This window comes from Chrysemys picta, chromosome 5, assembly GCF_011386835.1.
Source record: "Chrysemys picta bellii isolate R12L10 chromosome 5, ASM1138683v2, whole genome shotgun sequence".
Taxonomy (NCBI): domain Eukaryota; kingdom Metazoa; phylum Chordata; order Testudines; family Emydidae; genus Chrysemys; species Chrysemys picta.
In genome coordinates, this window is record NC_088795.1 from 10681978 (window position 1) to 10703783 (window position 21806).

At 42.6% G+C, this 21806-nt stretch overlaps 1 protein-coding gene across 3 annotated transcripts in view; it reads right to left on the reverse strand.

The window, feature by feature from the left end:
- Positions 1–1217: 1217 nt before the first annotated feature.
- Positions 1218–21806, reverse strand: part of TEX15 (testis expressed 15, meiosis and synapsis associated) — a 93306-nt gene continuing 72717 nt past the window's right edge. For 2 of the 3 annotated variants that reach the window (XM_024110115.3, XM_042856306.2), the window contains exons 8-10: positions 21285–21349; positions 14625–15808; positions 1218–3663 (exon numbers count right to left, since the gene is read on the reverse strand). In XM_024110115.3, coding sequence (XP_023965883.2) covers positions 3626–3663; positions 14625–15808; positions 21285–21349 — 1287 coding nt within the window. In that variant the 3' untranslated portion in view covers positions 1218–3625. The remainder of the gene's footprint in view (positions 3664–14624; positions 15809–21284; positions 21350–21806) is intronic. The other variant, XR_010601202.1, reaches the window with a different exon arrangement.

The following is a 21806-nucleotide window of genomic DNA, read 5'->3' on the forward strand; positions in this document are numbered from 1 at the left end:
TCTTATCTTTTAACCAGTTATTGCTCCATGAGAGGACCTTTCCTCTTATCCCATGACACCTTAGTTTACTGAAGAGCCGTTGATCCAAGTACATTATATCCACTTGATCACCTTTGTCCACATTCTTCTTGACTCCTGCAAATTATTCTAATAGAATGGCGAGGCATGATTTCTCTTTACAAAAGCCATGTTAACTCTTCCCCCACATATTATATTTGTGTCTGATAATTCTGTTCTTTACTATAGTTTCAGTCAGTTTGCCTCGTACCGAAGTCAGGATTATTGGCCTGTGATTGCCAGGATCACCTCTGGAGACTTTTCTGAAAAATCAGCATTACATTAGCTAGTCACCTGTGCAGAGGCTGATTTATGTGCCAGGTTACAAACCACGGTTAGTAGTTCTACAATTTCATATTTGAGTTCCTTCAGAACTCTTGGGTGAATGCCCTCTGGTGACTTATTACTGTTTAATTTGTTCCAAAACCTCCTTTACTGACACCTCAATCTGGGACAATTCCTCATATTTGTCACCTAACAAGAACAGCTCAGGTGTGTAGAACTCCCTCTCACCCCCCCATCCTCTGCAGTGAAGACTGATGCAAAGAATTAATGTATCTTCTTCACAATGGCCTCGTACCCTCAGTCTTGCAGCACACCTGCAACGGCCTATCAGTTAGCCAGGAGTACCATCCACCTGTCTTGCAATCTTAACTAAGTCTATGCTCAGTTTCTGCCTATCCCCCCATCCTCATTTGCTGTACAATTTGGCCAGATGTATTTCTGAAGGAGGCATATATGCCACTAGTGAGACTCTTGTGTATACATTGGATGGATCAGACAGACCAGAATGATGTCACAGTAGCCTTACTGCTGTTGTGATACATTCCTCTTGGTGGGAGACTATCCAGTAATTACACCATTCTAGTATACCATGATGGCCATCATATTAGAGTCATGAATGGGTATTTTCCAAGCCAGAACAGAGATTATTGCAAACTGTGGAAAACAAAGTGGATGCTACAGCTTTGTTTTTCTGATTGGGTTGACGTGGATGAGGAGTTCTTCAGGCGTTTCAGCTTAATTCAAGGTCTTAATTTAACAGTGTCATTGCAGCCTCTTGCAATACTTCAAATGGAATCAACTGTCCAATTATATGGCTTTTGATATATTGTATTCATAAGAAAATTAGTAGAATGCAACAATATACTACACAGCAATGTAATAAACAAGTGTTTTTATTATTATTCAAAAATGACAAACTGGCTAAATTCTGCATTATTACACCCGCAGATACTCATAGTAACACATTGTAAAAAGCTATAAGTCAAATTCAACCTTGGTGTAACTCTGCTGGCTTCAGTGGAAATACACCAGAGATGAATTTGGCCCAGTGTACCTAGTGGTGTATGTACCTGCTACTATTTAAGACCAAATAAAGAGAAAATACAAGGTGGTTGGGGGCATATAAAAGTCTTAAAATATTCCCTGCTCCACTTTAACATGGAAACAGGATTCCACTGTAATTTAGAGATATGAGAGAAGTGACATTATTATTCATCCAAAAAAGCAGAGATGTACTAGAAAGGGGAAGTAGTAATTGCTAGGAACAACAGTTTTCACCTAAGTTTAACTTCAGCCAATATTTATTCTACCAGCCCTAAAATACCCCATTGATAATACACCTGTAGTAAATAAACATGCTTACATTTCCACATTATTGCTAGCAATTGACAGTTTTTAATTCTAATCAGCTGTATATGTTGCACAAAATCATGAGAAGTTTAACACTTGTAGAAGTCTGTTTTCCTGTTGATGAAGATTTACACTTCCCAATCATGTTAAAGGATGTATTTCAGAGTTTACATGTGCATATCAGATGTAGAAATTACCAATTTAGGGCTTAACTCTGCTCTTAAATATGTGGATTTCCGTTACCATAGAGCTAGTGAGATCATCTGCTATCCAATTGTGTGTAAAGCACAGGAACTGATTTTTACAAGATAGATGGGTTCCTATCCCGTGTATCTCAGATTGCAATAGAGGGTGAAACCTTGGCCCCACTGAAATCAATGGCAAAGGTTCTCACCCAGATCTCTTTGTGATTTTGATTAATGTAATTCCCCTCTAATTATATCTTGTTCTCATGAAAACACTACAGTACCCAAACAACATTTAGAAAATACTGGTGATTCTTTAGCAAAGAGAAACAATCATAAACCCTGGACTATTCTGCATATTTAGAAGTTCAACACAGGTATTTTAATTTTTCTGTAAAATTTGTGTTTTTAATGTAAATTAAGAGCTAATGTCTTACAGAGTTGCCAATTTTGTAGTTTGTGCTATGTCCTAAATTACCACCTTATAGACACCTAACTGTAACTAGACAGTCAGTCTTGTTATTTCTGAACTATTTGCTACATTTTAAAAAAAACCTGTTTAATGCATACAAATAAAATATTAAGTTTACTCAAATACTTGCGCTGTACAAATGCTGTTAACGTTTAAAATTAAAATTTTCAATAAAGACCCATATACTTAGAAATATTTCTAAGAAAAATGTACAAAAATTAGAAAAATAAGTCGTCTCTGTTCGAGAAAAATACTAAAAGTATTCCAACCACTGTCATAAATAATATACATATATATAATATGTTAGTGTAAAAACTGTGTGGATTGAAACAGATTTGTTAGTTATTTGCATATCAGATACAGCAAAGTATCAACTACCATTATAGAAAATACTAACCATAACATTCAAGAATCGAATTTCTCTATTCCAGGGTTTAAAAAAAAGCAGCCCCAGGCTAGCAGAAAGTCCGTGCACATTTTCTGCAAAATCAGACATGAGTGATGGGTAAGTCTTGCGCTGGCCCACTGCACTGGGGTGAATTTCACCCGAGTATTCAGAATTGACTATAGATCTTGACAGCCTGAGGCAGTACTTTTGTTCAAAAAAATGTATTTAAAAGCTAAAAATCCTATAATCACACGTAAAAAGTTCTGTTTTCATTTTTTTAGTAGATGTCAAATAAACACCACCGAATCACAGTACTAAAAGTGAACCAAAAACTTAATACATTAGGGTCAAATCCAGAGACACAACACCCAGTGAGGCTGAAGGGCCTCTCCAGTAGGCAGAGGAAAAAGAATCCAGGCCAAAGCCATAGAGCCAATTCACAGCTATTACTATATCCAGTGGTTTAAACGGCCTTTTGTACTGCAGAACCATGCTGGCTCCACAGTCAGAGGGCCCTCAGTGGTCACTGAGGTGGGATTACATTTGTCCCTTCCTGTGTGTGTTTGGTTTTTTTAAATCTGATTAGGTAAGTCTTGCCATTCATTAAGGACTTACTTAATTCTGCACCCACAGAAATCACTAGGAAAACTCCAACTGCCTTCATGTCCTAAAAAAAGGGAGTGATTTTGATGCAACGGTTCTGGAAAATGCAAGTTATGTTGCCTTGTGAGATAAGTGGTTACACTTCAGAACATTATGCAATGCTCTGTATTGTATATTCAGCAGCAAATCTATACAAGCATTTTAAAATATCTAATACTAAACAGTTTTAACAAAGAAAAATTACAACAAACAATGCTGAACCAAAATGTTGTCATGGGACTGGTTTCAATATCCAGGATGAAAAGGTGCCTGCTGCCAGGGAGCTGGAAACAAAGAAAAATATACTTGAGAAAGGATTAAGGCACAGAAAATATAGATTCCTCTTTCCACCCTCCAAAGCCCACCAAACACCTTTGCCCTTCTATAGCATCTTCTGAAGGTTTCAAAAGCATTCTGTGACGGAAGCACTGATCTTCACCCTGTGCAGAGGACAGCAAAAGGTCTATGCACCTTAAAGTCCTATAATGCAAAGTCCTGTGCAGGGGTGAATTTCAGCCTTTATAAATATTTATAATGAGTTAAGCCGAACAGCACTTGTCCAAGGGTACATACCAAGTCTGTGGAATAGCTGGGGTTAGAATCCAATTTGCCTGATTCCCAGTCCTATGCTTCAACTACTACCATAGTCCCTCTGCATGGGAGTGTAAATGTAGACTGTATGTTGGAATTTCAAAAATGCCTACGTGATTTAGGAGCACAAGTTGCACTGAAAGTCAGCAGAATGTGTGCTTCTAAGTCAAATAATTGCTTTTGAAAAATCCCACCTATACTCTTATCCATTAGTGGCAAATACCTCATAAATCATAAGGAAGACTACGTTTTAGTCACGGGTATTTTTAGTAAATGTCATGGACAGGTCATAGGCAGTAAACAAAAATTCACAGCCCATGACTTTTACTAAATACCCCTGACTAAAACTTGGGAGGGGGGACGGCACTGGGGGTGTTGCGGGTGCAGGGGAGGGGGGCATGGCCCATGGGGGTGCTGCAGGTGCTTGGGGGGGGGGGAGTCGTGGCCCGGGAGGGATTATGGGGGGGTGTCATAGCCCAAGGGGCACCGCGGGTGCTGGGGAGGTAGCCCGGGGGCCATAGCAGGTGCTCGGGGGGGGGGCACAGCCCAGGGGGGCACCACAGGTATTCAGGGGGGGCACAGCCCAGGGGGCACCGTGGGTGCTGGGGGGGGGGGTTGGCAGGTCTGATGCAGGCTCCCTACCTGGCTCCTGGGAAGCGGGGACCCCAGCTCCTAGCTCCATGTGCTGCCTCCGCTCTGCCCCAGCCCCGGTTCTGCAGCTCCCATTGGCAGGGAACCGTGGCCAATGGGAGCTTTGGGGGCAGTGCCTGCGGGCGGAGACAGCACGTGGAGCTAGGAGCTGAGGGAGGGGAGTTGCTGTCACCCTTACGGGAAGCCCCCCCCCAGGTAAGCACTGCACCGCACCCCAACCCCCAGCCTTGAGGCCCCCCCCAAACTCCTGCTGCTGGGGAGCGGGGGCAGGGGGAACTCAGGCCAGGCACACCGGCCACTGCAGAAGTCACGCAGGTCACAGAATCCGTAATCTCCGTGACAAACACAGAGCCTTAATCATAAGCACCAGAAAAATATCAGAAATGTTCTCAGGAGTAGGAGGGTAGCACTGAGCATTGGCAACGAAAAATATCCTGCTGCTTTTTGTAAAACAGAGCCTACTTTAGTACAAAAAGGAAATCAACCTCTTCTAGTCTAAACCAGGCAACTCTCATCACCACCATTTTTCATTTACCGGGCAGGGGAGGGGGAATGGTTACCTCAAAAGAGAGTGGTATTGGGCAAAAGAGTGGTTATAAAAAACTTAACAAAACATGCCAGCTATTCTAGCAAAACAGAACTGAAAATCATGTACCCAATTGTTTATATGTATCTTTGTGCACACAGTAAATACGTGGTTGCTGGGAACAGGAAAGGGAAGTTACTTACCACTACAGTAACTGAAGTTCTCTGAGGTGTGTGGTCCTTCCCTGTATTCCATTGAGGGTGCACATGCGCCTGCGACCAGAAGATTTTTGCTAGCAGTGTGTATCGGACTGTGCCTGCGCACTTATCTCCTGCTCCAAACCGGTGCAGACCAGCCACCTCTCCAGTTCCTTCTCTACTGTGAATCAACTTTAAGATCTGCAGCAGAGGGGAAGGAGGGTGGGTAGTGGAATATAGACAGGTTTCACACACCTCAAATAACTCCAGTTACTGTACAGGAAAGTAACTTCCCTTTCTTCTTCAAGTGCTGGCCCCTATGTGTATTCCACTGTTGGTGCTTGACAAGCAGTGTCTATTAAGGAGGAGGATGCAAGGACCTCTGGGAGGCTACAGCCAGTACTACAGCAGTGCCCAGGGAAGTGTCAGCTGCAGAGGCCTACACCAAAGCATGTTCTCTGCAGAAGATATGGACTGACTCCACATGGCTCCTTTACAAATTTCAAGGATGAGGACATTTTGTAAGGAGGCTACTGAAGCAGCCTGGGCTCTCACACCTTGCAGTGCAGGAGTATTTGTCAGCTCATAGCATAGCAGAACGCAGCTCAGGATCCGTTTGGAAAGAAGCTGGGATGAGACAGCTTCCCCTCGCATCTGTTCTGCAACTGATACAAACAGTCTGGGTGATTGTCTCAAGGAGTTTGTTCTTCACAGATAAAATGAAACAGCTCTATGGACATCTAGGAATGAAGTCTTTTGTCTTCATTAGTGGTGTGCAGTGAAGAAGGTAGATAAGCTGATTGTCTGAATGAGATGGAAGTCAGAGACCACTTTAGGAATAAACTTCAGGTGCAGTATGACAGGGTGTACCAAACCTGCACTGGTCAGGCAGTGGTTAACCAGCTACTTTGGGCCCAAGAGACCGCGCCCGCACCCTTCCTGGGAGGGAGTATATAAAAGGAAGCAGCTCAGCTCGGTCTGGGCTGGCTGAGGAGGAGACTAGACGTGCACTGCGGGTTCCTGCAGAAGAAACGCTAAGATGCCAGACTGCTGAAGCTGAGGACCCTGACTGCGCCATGGAGAACCAGTTGACTGCGTGGGCCAAAGGGGCACCAAGCTGCTGCTACCTGAGGAGATACCTGAGTCAGGCCTAAGGGTAGGAAGTGACCTAGGGGACGCCTCTGGAGACAGAGAGACCTAAACCTTCCTCCAGGGGATGACTGGTTTCCTAGGACCCTGGGTTGGAACCGAGTGGAGTAGGGTGGGTCCGGGTTCCCCTACCCTCCCTGTGCCTATGCCTGGGTGCTACAGCTGTGGACTGTTGCTGCTAGGCGTGACTGCCCTAGACTACTGATATTAGGTGCTACTGTCTGGGGGTTGCTGACACTAGGCACTACTGCCTTGGACACCTGCCATTAGGCCTTGCTGCCCGGAAGAAAAGGGCAGTTCCGGGGACACTTGCTACCAGGCCTTGCTGCCCAGAAGAAAAGGGCAGTTCCGGGGACACTTGCTACCAGGCCTTGCTGCCCAGAAGGAAAAGGTGGTCCGGGGAATCCTTACCAATAGACTCGCAACCGCATATGTTCCATTCTATATGCATCCGAAGAAGTGGGCTATAGTCCACGAAAGCTTATGCTCTAATAAATTTGTTAGTCTCTAAGGTGCCACAAGTCCTCCTGTTCTTCTTTTAGCAGAGGGAGCGACTTCTATTGGAACCCCGTCATCTCCCATGACTTGCAGTCTCGCTGTCATCTTATCCTTGTGAAAGGCAGATCCACCATAAGAGCTCCCAGTTACCCATTCTTCTAGCTGAGGTGATGGCTACTGCGATGGGGTGTCCCCCCCATGCAACCCCTGAGCACAAGAATGTGGGCCAGACGGGGCCAATTAACTTTATATGCTGCACCTAGGGGGAGCCAGGGATTGATAAGCACTAACTGAGAGGAAAGTATATGAAAGTAGGCATTCTTCACATCAAGAGCTATGAACCAGTCCTCTGTGTTCAGTTGTAGAATAATTGGTACCAGTGTGACCAGTCTGAACCTCAATTTGCAGATAAAGACACTGAGTTGCCTGAGCTCTAAGACGGGTCTCCATCCCACTTTCTTCTTTGGGATGAAGAAGAAATTTGATTAAAATCTTTCCTCCCCACTACTGAAGAGGTACTGGCTCCATAATTCCCTGAAGCAGGGGGAAGTTCATCTCTTGAATGAGCATCCCCTCATGAGAGTGGTCCCTGCAGAGAGACAGGGAAGCAGATTTCAGGGTCAAGGAGGAGAGGAATTCTATAGTATTATTGAGATTGCACTATATTGAGAACCCATCTGTCTGTTACTGCCTGCCAGGCATAGGCAAAGTGTGCTACTCAGCTGCCAAATTTGGTCTGTGGGCACACAGTGGATGGATGTGGCATCTGAGGTGGTTCACAGCTCTTGTGCATCCTGTCAAAAATACTTCTTTGTGGGAGGCTGAGGTTACGAGGAGGAAGACGAAGGATCATTCTGTTTGCGCCTCTGCAGCTTCTGCCTTTTCTGTGCTGGTTCGTAAGCCCTTTGGTGGTAGAAGTGCCAAGGCAGTGGATGATAAGAACATAAGAACGGCCATACTGGGTCAGACTAAAGGTCCATCTAGCCCAGTATCCTGTCTTCCGACAGTGGCCAATGCCAGGTGCTTCAGAGGGAATGAACAGAACAGGTAATCATCAAGTGATCCATTCCCTGTCGTTCATTCACAGCTTCTGGCAAACAGAGGCTAGGGACACCATCCCTGCCCATCCTGGCTAATGGCCATTGATGGACCTACTCTCCATGAACTTATCTCGTTCTTTTTTGAACCCTGTTATAGTCTTGGGTTTCAAAACATCCTCTGGCAAAGAATTCCACAGGTTGAGTGCGTTGTGTGAAGAAATACTTCCTTTTGTTTGTTTTAAACCTGCTGCCTATTAATTTCATTTGGTGACCCCTAGTTCCTGTGTTATGAGAAGGAGTAAATAGCACTTCCATATTTACTTTCTCTACACCAGTTATGATTTTATACACCTCAATCATATCCCCTCTTACCTGTCTCTTTTCCAAGCTGAAAAGTCCCAGTCTTATTAATCTCTCCTCATACAGAAGCTGTTCCATACCACTAATCATTTTTGTTGTCCTTTTCTGAACCCTTTCCAATTCCAATATATCTTTTTTGAGAAGGGGTGACCACATCTGCACGCAGCATTCATGATGTTTGTATGGCTGAGGTCTATAAGACTTCCTCCTCGGAGCTGGAGTGTAGGTCCCCAAGGAGTGAAGTGTTGCTTTTAAATCCTTCAGTGAGTGCAAAGTTTTGTCGGTTCTGTGTCTAAATAGGTTGTTTCCTTCAAAGGGTTAGTCCTCCACTGTGGATTGTACTTCCCTGGGGAATCCCAAGGAATAAAGTCACAATGCTCTGTGCACAACAATGGCCACTGAACATGCGGCTGGGTCAAATGCATCAACTGATTCCTGAAGGGAAGATCTAGTGATTAATCTACCCTCCTCGATTATCGCCTGGAACTGCAATCTGTGCTCCTGCAGGAGTTTGTCCATAAATTCCATCAATTTGGAGAAACTGATCAAATCATATTTTGAGAGCAATATCTGACAGCTGACTATATGAAATTCCAGGCTGGCTGAGGTAATATCTTTCCTGCCCAGCAGGTTGTGTCATTTAGTGTCCTCAACTGGCATGGTGGACTTCGTCTGAGGATGTCTACTTCTTTCAGTAGTGCCTTGAACTAAAGAGTTTGGGCGGGGTGCGTAAATAAAAATTGCACCCCCTTAGCCAGCACATAGTATTTCTTTTGGAGGTGGCAGCACATGTGGCTGGCCTATGTCAGATGACCTCCATGATGGCTCCATGATGGCTTCATTCACCGTGAGTGCTACCCTGACTCAGCCATCTACTCTACAAAATGTCGAGGAATTTGTGAGGAGCCTCATATACCTCCTCCAGTGGGATTTGGTGGAGAGTCTCAGCCATTCTCCTCAACAGGTCTTGAAACTATCTGTAATCGTGGGGAAGAGGTGAGGCTGGTGCCACTGATTCATCTGAGAATGAAGTTGCTGTCAGAGGTAGCAGTACCAACAGATTCTGTTCCTTTTCATCCTCCTTCATCAGTACTTGAGGATGCTCTGGCTCATCCCTAGGAAGGGAGTGTATCTTCATGATGCAAGCGTACCAACTCGGGTATCATGCATATATGTTCCACATTCCCCAGTAAGGCCAGTGGGATGGGCTGGACAATGGTTGGGGAGATCCTTATGGCATGGGGTACCATCAGTCGCAAGGTGGATATCCAGTTTTAGGTGGCCTTGAGGGAGCCCAAGAAGTCCCGGATGCTCTGTCGGGGCTGTCATTTGACTGAGGGGGCGATGGTCCTTCACCAACAGCAGAGTCCTCCTCTGAGGAGAATGTAGGTTCCACTTATAGTGGTGGTGCCATCAGAACTGTGGTTGACGACATCCCATGGTTGGCGGGAGGGACAGGAGAGCAGCTTCTTCTCTCACCATCCCAGTGCTGACTGAGTCAGGATATCTCTACTGAGGATTGAATCCAAAAGGATGGGAGACTCTGAATCAAGAAGCATGATGAAGCCCTCTGGAGTTATATGTCTGTCCATGCTTGTGGAAGGGCAAGGGCTCTTCTCTCTACGTACTGTCTAAGCCAGTATTGGTAAGGTCTTCAACACTGAAGCCCTTTTACTGGGGTGAAACAGTGCTGTCGGTACAGCTTTTCTTTAGCTGGTACTAATGGTTGACCTTTTTTGAGGTCTTGATGTTTCAGCTTTGTCCATAGTGGTAGTAGTCTCATCTCTGATGCTATCGGGGCACCTTTTATTTTTGGAGCTTGTGAATCAGCAACAAGATCCTTATGAGCTCTTGAGCCTCCATGACCAGAACAAGATGTCTCCTCTGCCTTTGAATGTGCTGGGGAAGAAGCTCTCCTCTTAGAGGTGGATTTAGAGGGTGATCTCTCTAAGTATTTTGAAGTGTTTCCTGCCCTCATTAAGTGGAGTCCTTGGTTCCTCTCCTGTGTCTAATGTTGCAGAACTAAGAGGCATGCTCCTGAGTGCTTTGGGCCACTGCACAGAGGGGTCTACCTGGCCTATGTCAGACTGCAGCCTCATTGCACACGGCACAAAATGTTTTCTGTCTTCTCATGCTTGGTGGATCTGGTTGGGAAAGGCATAGCGAATATTGCACTTGGAAGCTACATGAGCCACTGCAAGGCAACAGAAGCACTTTTGGTGGTCGTCACTGATTGAGAAGATCTGGGAGTAGGAGATGCAGGTTTTAAAGCCCAGAAGCTTTGGCATAATAGTCCCCCTGTACAGGAGGTGTAGGGAAACCCAAATCTAACTCACTAACTGAATACCAAGTTAAACACTATCACGATCTACTAATAAGAAGAAAAATATTTACAGAGAAACACTGAAAAGCTTTGCAGACACTGAAAAGGTTCCATCTCAGACCATGTGGCAGTAGAAAGGAACTGGAAAGGTGGTCAGTGAGCACCACCCTTTACATTCTTGGTTCAGAGCATAAGGAGAGGAAGGCCACAGATGTGGACTAACTGACACTATTAGCAAAAATTTTCTGGTCTCAGGGGATGAAGTGCATGAGCACCCACAGTGGAATATATATAAGGACCATCTCTTGTAGTAGCATTCCGTTTACAGCTAAATGGTGATAATCAGGAGATTTGCTAGTATCTTCCTTCTCAAGATGTAAGTGTAATAATATAGTCTCCACTCTTCAACCCTGAGACACAGACTCACAGGTAAGGTGTTTTGTACAATACATTTCAAATGTTGCAAACAGGTGCTTGGCAGCATTTGTGCATACTGGGCCAAATTCTCATTTATGTGACCAAGGGCCAAACCCTGAGGACTAGTTATGCAATCGCAAGGGGCTAAAAATCTCCTATCAACCTATCTCCACACTCTTCATTGTGATGATAGAGTCTGAGGATGGTAGACCAAGTGTGGAAAGGGATGGAGGGGTAAGTACAGGCACAAAGAGGAGAAGGGAAACCAGCTCTAGAGAGGGTCAATACTGCAGCCCCTCTAATTTCATTCTACACCAGCTCTGACCCTAGGTCAATTAGCCTAGTTAAGAGCTTGGTTACGCAGCCACTTTGGTTATACAATGAAGTAGTTCTATAACTGACTGAGACAGGTTTCAGAATGAACAGCAGCACCCTTGGGGAACCAGGGGGGTGACAGTCACCCCTCTAAAGAAGGCCAGCACAAGGCCTATGCATCATTTAAGTCCTCAAAATAAGGGGTGAGAAAAATTTAAGTAGTGCACAAGGGTGAATTTCACTCCATGTATTTATCATTAAGCACAGAAATACTAAATAGAGAGCGTGTATTTGTTTTCCAGTGTAACATTAAAATTAGCACTGTCAAGCAAATAAAAAAATTAATCGCGATTAATCGCGCGATCAAAAAAATTAACCGCACTGTTAAACAATAATGGAATACCATTAATTTAAATATTTTGGATGTTTTCTACATTTTCAAATATACTGATTTCAATTACAACAAAGAATACAAAGTGCACAGTGCTCAGTTTATATTTATTTTTGATTACAAGTATTTGCACAATAAAAAACAAAAGATAAAGTATTTTTCAATTCACCTAATACAAGTACTGTAGTGCAATCTCGATCATGAAAGTTTAACTTACAAATGTAGAATTATTTACAAAAAACTCGCATTTAAAAATAAAACTATGTAAAATTTTAGAACCTGCAAGTCCACTCAGTCCTACTTCTTGTGCAGCCAATCACTCAGACAAACAAGTTTGTTTACATTTGCAGGAGATAATGCTGCCCACTTCTTGTTTACAGTATCACCTGAAAGTGAGAACAGGTGTTCTCATGGCACTGTTGTAGCCGGCGTCACAAGATATTTACATACCAGATGCGCTAAAAGTTCATATGTCCTTTCACACTTCAATCACCATTCCAGAAGACATGTGTCCATGCTGATGACAGGTTCTGCTCGATAACGATCCAAAGCAGAGCAGACCGACGCATGTTCATTTTAATTATCTGAGTCAGATGCCACCAGCAGAAGGTTGATTTTCTTTTTTGGTGGTTCTGTAGTTTCCGCATCTGAGTGTTGCTCTTTTAAGACTTCTGAAAGCATGCTCCACACCTTGCCCCTCTCAGATTTTGGAAGGCACTTCAGATTCTTAAACTTTGGGTCGAGTGCTGTAGCTATCTTTAGAAATCTCACATTGGTAGCTTCTTTGAGTTTTATCAAATCTGCAGTGACAGTGTTTTTAAAATGAACATGTGCTGGTTCATCACCCGAGACTGCTATAACATTAAATATTTGGCAGAATGCGGGTAAAACAGAGCAGGGGACATATTTTCTCCCTGAAGTTCAGTCACAAATTTAATTAACGCATTTTTTTTAAACGAGCGTCATTAGCATGGAAGCATGTCCTCTGGAATGGTGGCTGTAGTAGGATCGGGCATATGAACGTTTAGCATATCTGGCACGTAAATACACTGCAATGCCGGCTACAAAAGTGCCATGCAAATGCCTGTTCTCACTTTCTGGTGACATTGTAAATAAGAAGAGGGCAGCATTATCTCCTATAAATGTAAATAAACTTGTTTGTCTCAGCAATTGGCTGAACAAGAAGTAGGACTGAGTGGACTTGTAGGCGCTTAAGTTTTACATTGTTTTGTTTTCGAGTGCAATTATGTAACCAAAAAAATCTACTTTTGTAAATTGCACTTTCACGACAAAGAGATTGCACTACAATACTTGTATGAGGTGAACTGAAAAATACTATTTCTTTTGTTTATCATTTTTACAGTGAAAATATTTGTAATTAAAAATAATATACACTTGGATTTCAATTACAACACAGAATACAATATATATGAAAATGTAGAAAAACATCCAAAATATTTAATACATTTTAATTGGTATTCTATTGTTTAACAGTGTGAATAAAACGGCGATTAATCATGATTTATTTTTTTGAGTTAATCGCATAAGTTAACTGTGATTCATAGACAGCCCTAACTGAAATGTAAGTCTAATAACTCAAATGGAATACACAACTAGATCATTAGTATTAGACACTGACAGCTAGGAAAATTATAAGGCTAGGAATGTTCAGCTAGTCCAGGTATCTAATGGCTGAAAAATGCTTAATGCTTTATCAATTTTTACAGTAAGACACTCATTGAAGGGGGGCACTGGGGAGTTCATGCTCCCAGCCTTTAGGGAAAGGAAGTGCTTATTGCATTATTCAACAATTGCTCTACATCGGGGTGGGCAAACTTTTTGGCCCAAGGGCCAGTTCTGGGTATGAAAATTGTATGGTGGGCCATGAATGCTCATGAAATTGGGGGTTGGGGAGTGGGAAGGCGTGCAGGCTCCAGCTGGGGGTGCGGGCTCTGGGGTGGGGCTGGGGATGAGAGGTTTGGGGTGCAGGAGAGTGCTCTGTGCTGCAATCAAGGGGTTCAGAGGGTGGGAGGGGGATCAGGGTTGGGGCATGGGAAGGGGTCAGGTATGCAGGCTCCAGGCAGCACTTACCTCAAGCAGCTCCCGGAAGCAGCAGCATGTCCCTTCTCTGGCTCCTACATGGAGGCATGGCCAGGTAGCTCTCCATGCTGCCCCGTCCACAGGCACTACCCCTGCAGCTCCCATTGGCCGCAATTCCCAGCCAATGGGAGCTGCGGGGGCAGCACTTGGGGTGGGAGCAACATGCGGAGCCCCCTGGCTGCCTCTACGCATAGTAGCCGGAGCGGGGACATGCCTCTGCTTCCGGGAGCCATGTGGAACCAATCGAGGGCCGTATTAAAACATCTGAAGGGCCGGATGTGACCCTCGGGCTGTAGTTTGCCCACCCCTGCTCTACAGACTGGCTGAAAGAGACTTCACAATCCCAAAAGGAAAGTGTTAGCACTATGTCATAATACAGTGATACACTAAATGAGGATGGATTTATGAAGACTGAAACCATGGGCAAAACTACTACAGATGCACTGCCCAGTTTGAAAGATACTTAGCCAAATTCAGAGGTGACTCACTGATTCTAAGAGAGTCTAGTTTGCACCTCTGCATGTGGCATAGTGTATCATTTGAAAAATCATTGGATCAAGGCCAAAAACTTAATGGTATTTGTTCTATCCGAGGTTGAGGCAGCAAAGCAATGTCTAGATTTAAACACCCGATGTCACTACTAAAACAATATGAAAAAAATACTGAATTTAGTAGCCAGGCACTTACTGCTGGTCCAAACAGCTCCTGAGGATGATCCTGTATTGGAAGGATATGGAAAAGGATGTGACCAAGGCTGATTTGCAGCATACTGTGGTAAAGATGGCACCTGAAAGCTGTAAGGAAGGGGCATCTGAGAACGAACATATCCAGGCACTGGGTATATCTGAGCATAGTTAGGCCTTTGTAGCTCCTCAAGAGCAGCGTAACTAAATGACTGGGAGTAAAACATATTAGAGTGTGCATTATACACGTTACTTGCAACTGCAGACGTGCCAGAATGAGCAAATTGTTGTACTTGATAAGTTATCCCCTGGTAAGTCTGCGTTATGGAACCGCCATTGCTATCGCTTTGATGACAAGAATAAAAGGAATAGTAAGGATAGGCTGTCTCATACGCCTGCACTAAAGAACATTGCACTGGAGGTGTTGATAGTGGAAGTTCATTTTGAAAGACAGCAGAATGTTCAGCAGGGCTTTTTGCATTTTCATTGGAATGTGGTTCCAAAAGAGAGCACACCGATGGTGATTGTGTATTTTTATTTGCCATAATCACAGGAAGATCTGAAGAACTGACAGGCACACTGCTGGGAGACTCTGAGTTCTTTTCATGTTTCTTGTCTTTTCTATCAGGTTTTGTAGCTAAATTATTAGTTTTACTATATTCAGCCAGTAAACTGGATCTTGATGTATTTCCCGTGGCGTCTGATTCTTGCGCATGCTGTAGATTCAGTGCAGCAGACACAGCAGAAGAACTATCACCTTGTTTTGTTGTTGACCTAACAGATTTGTGTGTTGAACATAAATTATTCTCAAGAGACTTTTGAAGTAGTGGCTCTTTTTCTAAAGACAAATGGGCATTTTCACATTTCTTGTCACAGGGTGCAAAACCTTCATGATCTTTTCTTGCACTTTTGTAATAATTACTGTTTCTTCTGATCATGTGCTTTAGGTTTGCTGAGCTCTGCTGGCTGGTTAAGCCTTTTAAATTAACAAATGAGCTTTTTGAAGCATCTGGTGTACATTTAACATGTGGAGAGCAATAAACAGCTTCCAAATCTTTTGAATGCAAAGGTGAGCGTGGTAATTGGTCTTGCAGAGCTTTTTCTAGAGGCCTCTTGTTTCCTAGATTATCCGGTGAGATACTCGACGCTAGATCTTTTTCATTTTGAGGATTAACTCTTGCATTCTCTCTAAAAAGAGCAAAACATAATTATATACTTGTACATCCACACTTCCTTTTTATCCCATTGGTAATAAAGAATACATATACATCACTATCAAATACTGGTAGTAAAATAATTGCTTATAAGGCAAATGCATAAAACATCTGCTTTAATCCTTTAAATATATATGGATTAACAACTCATTAGTCCATGCTATTTTATAATTACAGGATGTAATACTGTAGAATATTATTCCACACAACTTTATTGTATTTTATAGTCCAGGCATATGTTATTCAACATTATACTATTTTTTTCATTTGGACATTATTCTAGAATTTCCTCAATGTTTAGTCTGTGCAGTCCAGTGTGGAAGTATTCTACCTGAGCAAAACTGAACAAAACTATACAGTTTGGATTCACAAACCAAATCACACATCTTATGCCTGAGGAAACCATGAAGGAACTCTGCTCCTTGCTTTTCTCTATCCCCTAACAACTGTCTGCTGAAGAAAATGGGGAAGATTCTACCTCGTCTCTTCCTGAAATAGCTTTGTTAAGTTCAGTGCCTTTAACTGGTGCTCTGATCTCTGAACTCAAGAAGAAAGAGTCGTGCACCAATCGATATACTTCATCATCAGCTCTATGATATGTAGGCAAAAAGAAAGAGTCATCTCGGATTCCAGACTAGGGAGGTAAAAAAATGAATGCTTTGGTCTGAAACCAGGCAGCTGGTAGCCCTATTAGTGTCTTTTAGTAGTAACAAAAATATTTTCTTGCAAGGTAAGAATTTGATAATTCCACCATAAGTATTGATCTACCATTGGAATGCTGAAAAACAATAGCATATGTCCCATTTCTAAATTTACCACAACTAGAAATCTGACTTGATATACTACAGGATTTAAGCTTCGAAGTGTAATTTCTACTCTTTCCTCCATCCTAAAAAAGCGCTTAATCTTCATTCCTTCTCCAACACTATACCAATAACTCTCTTCTTCCCACCATGCTCCCTCCCCATTCCAGATGCAACGAATTTTCTTCTTTGAATTTAAGCAGCTGGTTAGTGATTTAACTGAAACAAACAAACAAATTGTGGTATCTGGAGCTTTAAAAACAGTAGCATTTATGGCAATTTGCAACAGAGTTCAAAAGACGTGTCAGTTGGCAGCAATTGGACATAGAGTTAAAGACTGACTCCAAGAATGAAGTGGATGTAGCATGTAAGAAAGAACCTGGTAACTCATCTCATATGTTACTTTATTTTTCTTGTTATTCTAATCAAATTGAATTATAGTTAATTAAAAGGTCCTATGTGTCTTATTGGAAAATCAGGAGTCAAAAAAGGAAAATCATTGGTGGGAAACCTTTGATGGAATTCTTGAAACACTAAGGTGAATCAGTGAAGAACATATATGCATCTGAAGAAGTGGGCTGTAGTCCACGAAAGCTTATGCTCTAATAAATTTGTTAGTCTCTAAGGTGCCACAAGTACTCCTGTTCTTCTTTCAGTGAAGCAACAGTTACAGAAGAGTTCTGTATCTGAAGAGAGAGGAAGAGAAATAAAGTACAAAGAGGGTAAAAATGGCCATGTCTGGAAAATGGACGCTTTTCATTTTGATAGCAAAGTTGAGGATTTGAGTTTAAGTGCAAAGGCTGCATTTGTATTTTTATGCCAACGCCGCTGAAGTCAATCACAAGTTCCAACTCTGGTTGGAAAGAGATATTTACACACTTATGTTTCACTCAAGAGCTGAGTGACATGAACTAAGAGGACACGAAATGCTTAAAAACACTATGTACTCCAAACAGACTTACTAGCTAAGAGATACATATCACTTAAGATGCGAAAAGAAGAAAGCATATCTGATTTTCTGGCTACTCTTAAAGCTGTCCATAATCTCGGTCATTTCAGTAACCACTTAGAAGTCGTTCTAGGACTGTTCTGTAATTCAAATCAGAAATCCAAAGTTAAGAGAACGACCACTGAGTATAGCTCATAAAAAGGATCTTAATCTGGAAGGAACATTAGATAGAGCTCTGTTTCTGTTGGTCGGTTCTGTTTGAAACTATGTCTGCTTAGGTGTCATACAAAGTAAGAGACGCACAGCCCCAGGCAAAAGAAGGGACAGAAGGCACTCTTCTCTCACCAGGCCCACTTACCACAAACACAGAGTAGCGTGACCATTTTCAAAAAATCCCTGAAACTAGAACAAAACACTAAACTGCACTGCCACACAATTCTCCCCCTATGGGAGAGGATGAGAGAAAGAATGAGCCATATGTGCAGTCCGGGAGCATAATGTAGTAAAATCTCATTCAGTGGGCAAGTTAGTGATAGAAAGATAAGGGAGGTGTCATTTGACTGGAAAAATTTACAGAATCATAATTTCAATTGTGTTACTCTCTGCAGCGTGGCCAGGGGGACTCACTGCCCCCCACTCTTCCAGTTCCAGGTCCTCTGGTGGAAAATTTGATTATATAATGTCATCGGGCTGAGTTGAGTATTATTCGAAAGACCTTTCTCCCACAACTACACGGTACCAAAATGCGACAAACCTAGAAAAACTATGTAGATATATATTCAAGAAAATATGTAAAAATCAATTATTTTTAATTATATTTAACACAGGAATGCATTGCTTACATAAAGAAAAAGACACAGATTTTTGGTAATCCAAGAGAACTTAGACTTGACATGTAGGACTGAAAACATTTATTAATCAAAATCATCATTAGTGTTGTCTGTGCCTAGGGCACTACTGCTACACACACTGTCGCGCTGACAGTGTCTGGGTGGCACTTGCACAGCTCCATACCAGCCAGGCTGCTGGCCAAACATTTGAAGGGAGTGAGCATCTGGTCTCTGCACACGAGAAACTGATTAGCTGAAGGACTGATTCTGGAGTGCAAATCTCAGGTGTTAACATTTTTTTATTTGTCGAGAGCTTGTGCTTCAGCCATATCCTCTATGATTGCTAAGCAGGACAGCCTCTGCTGGCATAAGGTACCAACCAGTCACATTGTCAGTAGGTGCTGGCTTGGGGAAGACCATGCAAGATGTGCATTAATTTGCTTTTCATCTGGCACATAAGCATAGTTTCATTGCACTTAAACATTGATCATGGTACCACAGAAAACTCATATTTTCCCATAAGATGTATGAGGAATCTGCCACAGGTTTTGGAATGAATTGTTAAACCCACCGCCACTTGTAGTCGTAGATTATGAATACGCCACACTGTTGTCATGTATGTGCTGGAAACCTGCCTTTCACTCAAGCACTGGTACACGAGGCTTGGTGATAAAATGGCAGTCGTGTGCTCCAATTACTTGTTGTTGGTGTTGAAGTCACTGCGCTCACCAATGCACTACTTAAGGAAGTAGTATGGGTTACGCAGTATTATTTTTCAGGTTGGCATCAGCAGGGTGATCAGATAGCAAGCGTGAAAATCGGGACACTTTTTTTGGGGGGAGGGTATAAATTGTGTATATAAGACAAAGCCCCTAATATTGTGGACACCTGGTCACTCTAGGCATCAGTTACGGATCCCGTAAACGCCCACGTGCTGTAGGACAAAATGCTTTTCCATAAAAATGTAGCAGTTGCAAACAGAGAATCTTCATATTACTGTTGACATCAGCCCTTTCTTCCACTTTTGATAGCACCACAGCTTTTGTAGCTTAAGGACAGGTGCTGTGATTCATTTCTGTGGACAGAACTGCTAAAAACTAGGTCCCTATCCCACAGTTCATCTTCAATGAGTGCTTTAAGAGCCTTTCTTCTAAGCATTTGTTCCTTTTCAATCCCATTCAAAGCACATACTTCTCTGTACTTCGCCTCTGCATTGGCCATCACCACCATGTTCCCGTCCATTAGAGCCTCCATGAGGCAATTTACAAACTCCAGCTGAGTTGCAGTTTGCAGTAGTAAAATCAATATTTGTTTCTGTTGTTTTTACCTTTTAACAACACATACATACATACATACTTGGCGCAGCACTTGATGTGATTCCATGCACTCTTACCGTGCAACATTCTCGCTAAGAGATACTGCTTCACACAAATGAAGATGAGAAACTTTTAAATATCCAAAGACCTGCAGAGGGTGATACTATTGCAATTATGATTCTGTAAATTTTTATTAATCAAAAGACACCTCTCTTAGCATTCTATCATTAACTTGCCCACAGAAGTACATATGCTTGCAAACTATGACATGTTAGTCACCTGGCTCAAAGCACGACTGGAAAGCACTGAGCCACTATGGTGATGAGTGTGGGATAAGAACCTCTATAGAACTGAAGACAACAAACGAAAAACTAATCAATGTGCTTTACGCAGTAGTCACCTAAATATGCCACAAACTGCTTCTTGTCATCCTTGGAAATGGGTTATTTGGCAAAGATGACATTGATACTGCAGAGAAGAATACCAAATTAACTTAGTTGTAGCTAATGCTGTGGCCATCTAGAATAAAGTAATACCTATGGCAATCACGTCTGTTGCCAAGATTCTTGAGGCACTGTGGACTATATATGCTCACATGGTTTACCTGAAGAGATTGCTTCAGGCAGTGGTCTTCAGTTACTGCAGGATTTCAGATTTTCCTCAAAAGAAATTTTGCATCACACAGTAGGTAAACTGCTTATCCTATCCTATCTCCTAGAACTGGAAGGGACCTTGAAAGGTCATCGAGTCCAGCCCCCTGCCTTCACTAGCAGGACCAAGTACTGATTTTGCCCCAGATCCCTAAGTGGCCCCCTCAAGGACTGAACTCACAACCCTGGGTTTAGCAGGCCAGTGCTCAAACCACTGAGCTATCCCTCCCCCCCTCATTCTGCATCAAATGAGTTGGCAGAATGCTTTGTGAAGACACTTTAAATGACACTAGAGAAAAATGAGGGAAGAAGCCTGCAATGTTGTTTTGGGAACTTTCTTTTGTCATACAACCGAACACCACAGACCTTCACATATAAACAACCTTGAAGAGCTGGGAGTGAAAGAAGCTGTAAAGTCATACAATATTCTCTCTGAGACATCCTAACATTGCACACTGATGCTGTGTCATTTACGCTGATGGAGAATGATGAGAGAAACAACACTAAGCCATGTCAGGATGTCACGTCATGATAACTTGATCAAATCATTTGACACAGTAACCTCTCTCATCTCCATTACTTTTCTACTGGTGGCTGAATAGGGTCCCATCAACTCTGATACATTGCTTAATGCTGCCGCCTCCAGCCTCATGTGCCAGGAAGTGCAAAGAGTGCTACTCTGATTGGAACTCCACCCACTGGGTCTGAGAATAGGTTGAGCGAGAGGTGCTCTGTGAACTCTACAAGAGTCCTCCAGGAATTCAATGCATCTCTAATGCTACAAGTTGAATAGCGCTGTATGAAAATAAGGGGAAAAGGTGTCACGCTTTTTCCTGTCATTATTCAGCAGATCTTGAGCTTTTCTGTGCAAGTGTTTTTACTATTTTAAATCCTAAATATACCTTATGTGGCAGCATGTTTCATTTTCATCACCATTTTTTGAGGCTGCTGCCATCAGAACACCAACCTAAGAGAAAATAAACTCGTTATATGTGAAATTCTTATACTTTTAATGATTATTTTGTGCACACTATTCCTGTTAGCTATTTTCAAAATGTAAATGCATATCTTTCTTTGAATACCATCTTGAATTTTCATTACAATCACGGTAAAACACTGCCCTTGAGATCCAGGCATTTTGGGTGTTACTGTATAATGATGGTGGAAAGGCACCTTTCTCTGAAGCAGCCAGTGCTGGTCACTGTCAGAGACAGATACTGAAATTGATGGACCACTGGTGTGAATCAATATGGCAATTCCCATGTTTGGGCCCAGATATGCTGCTGGGTAGTGCTATCAAAGTGAACCAAAAGGATGTGTTCTGCTGAGATTTTGGAAAAGTCCAGAACACAAGAGATAAGCTTGAGAACCTTGATGCTTTCATTTTTTCACATGAGGGTTGTGTCATCTTCATCCATGCGGCC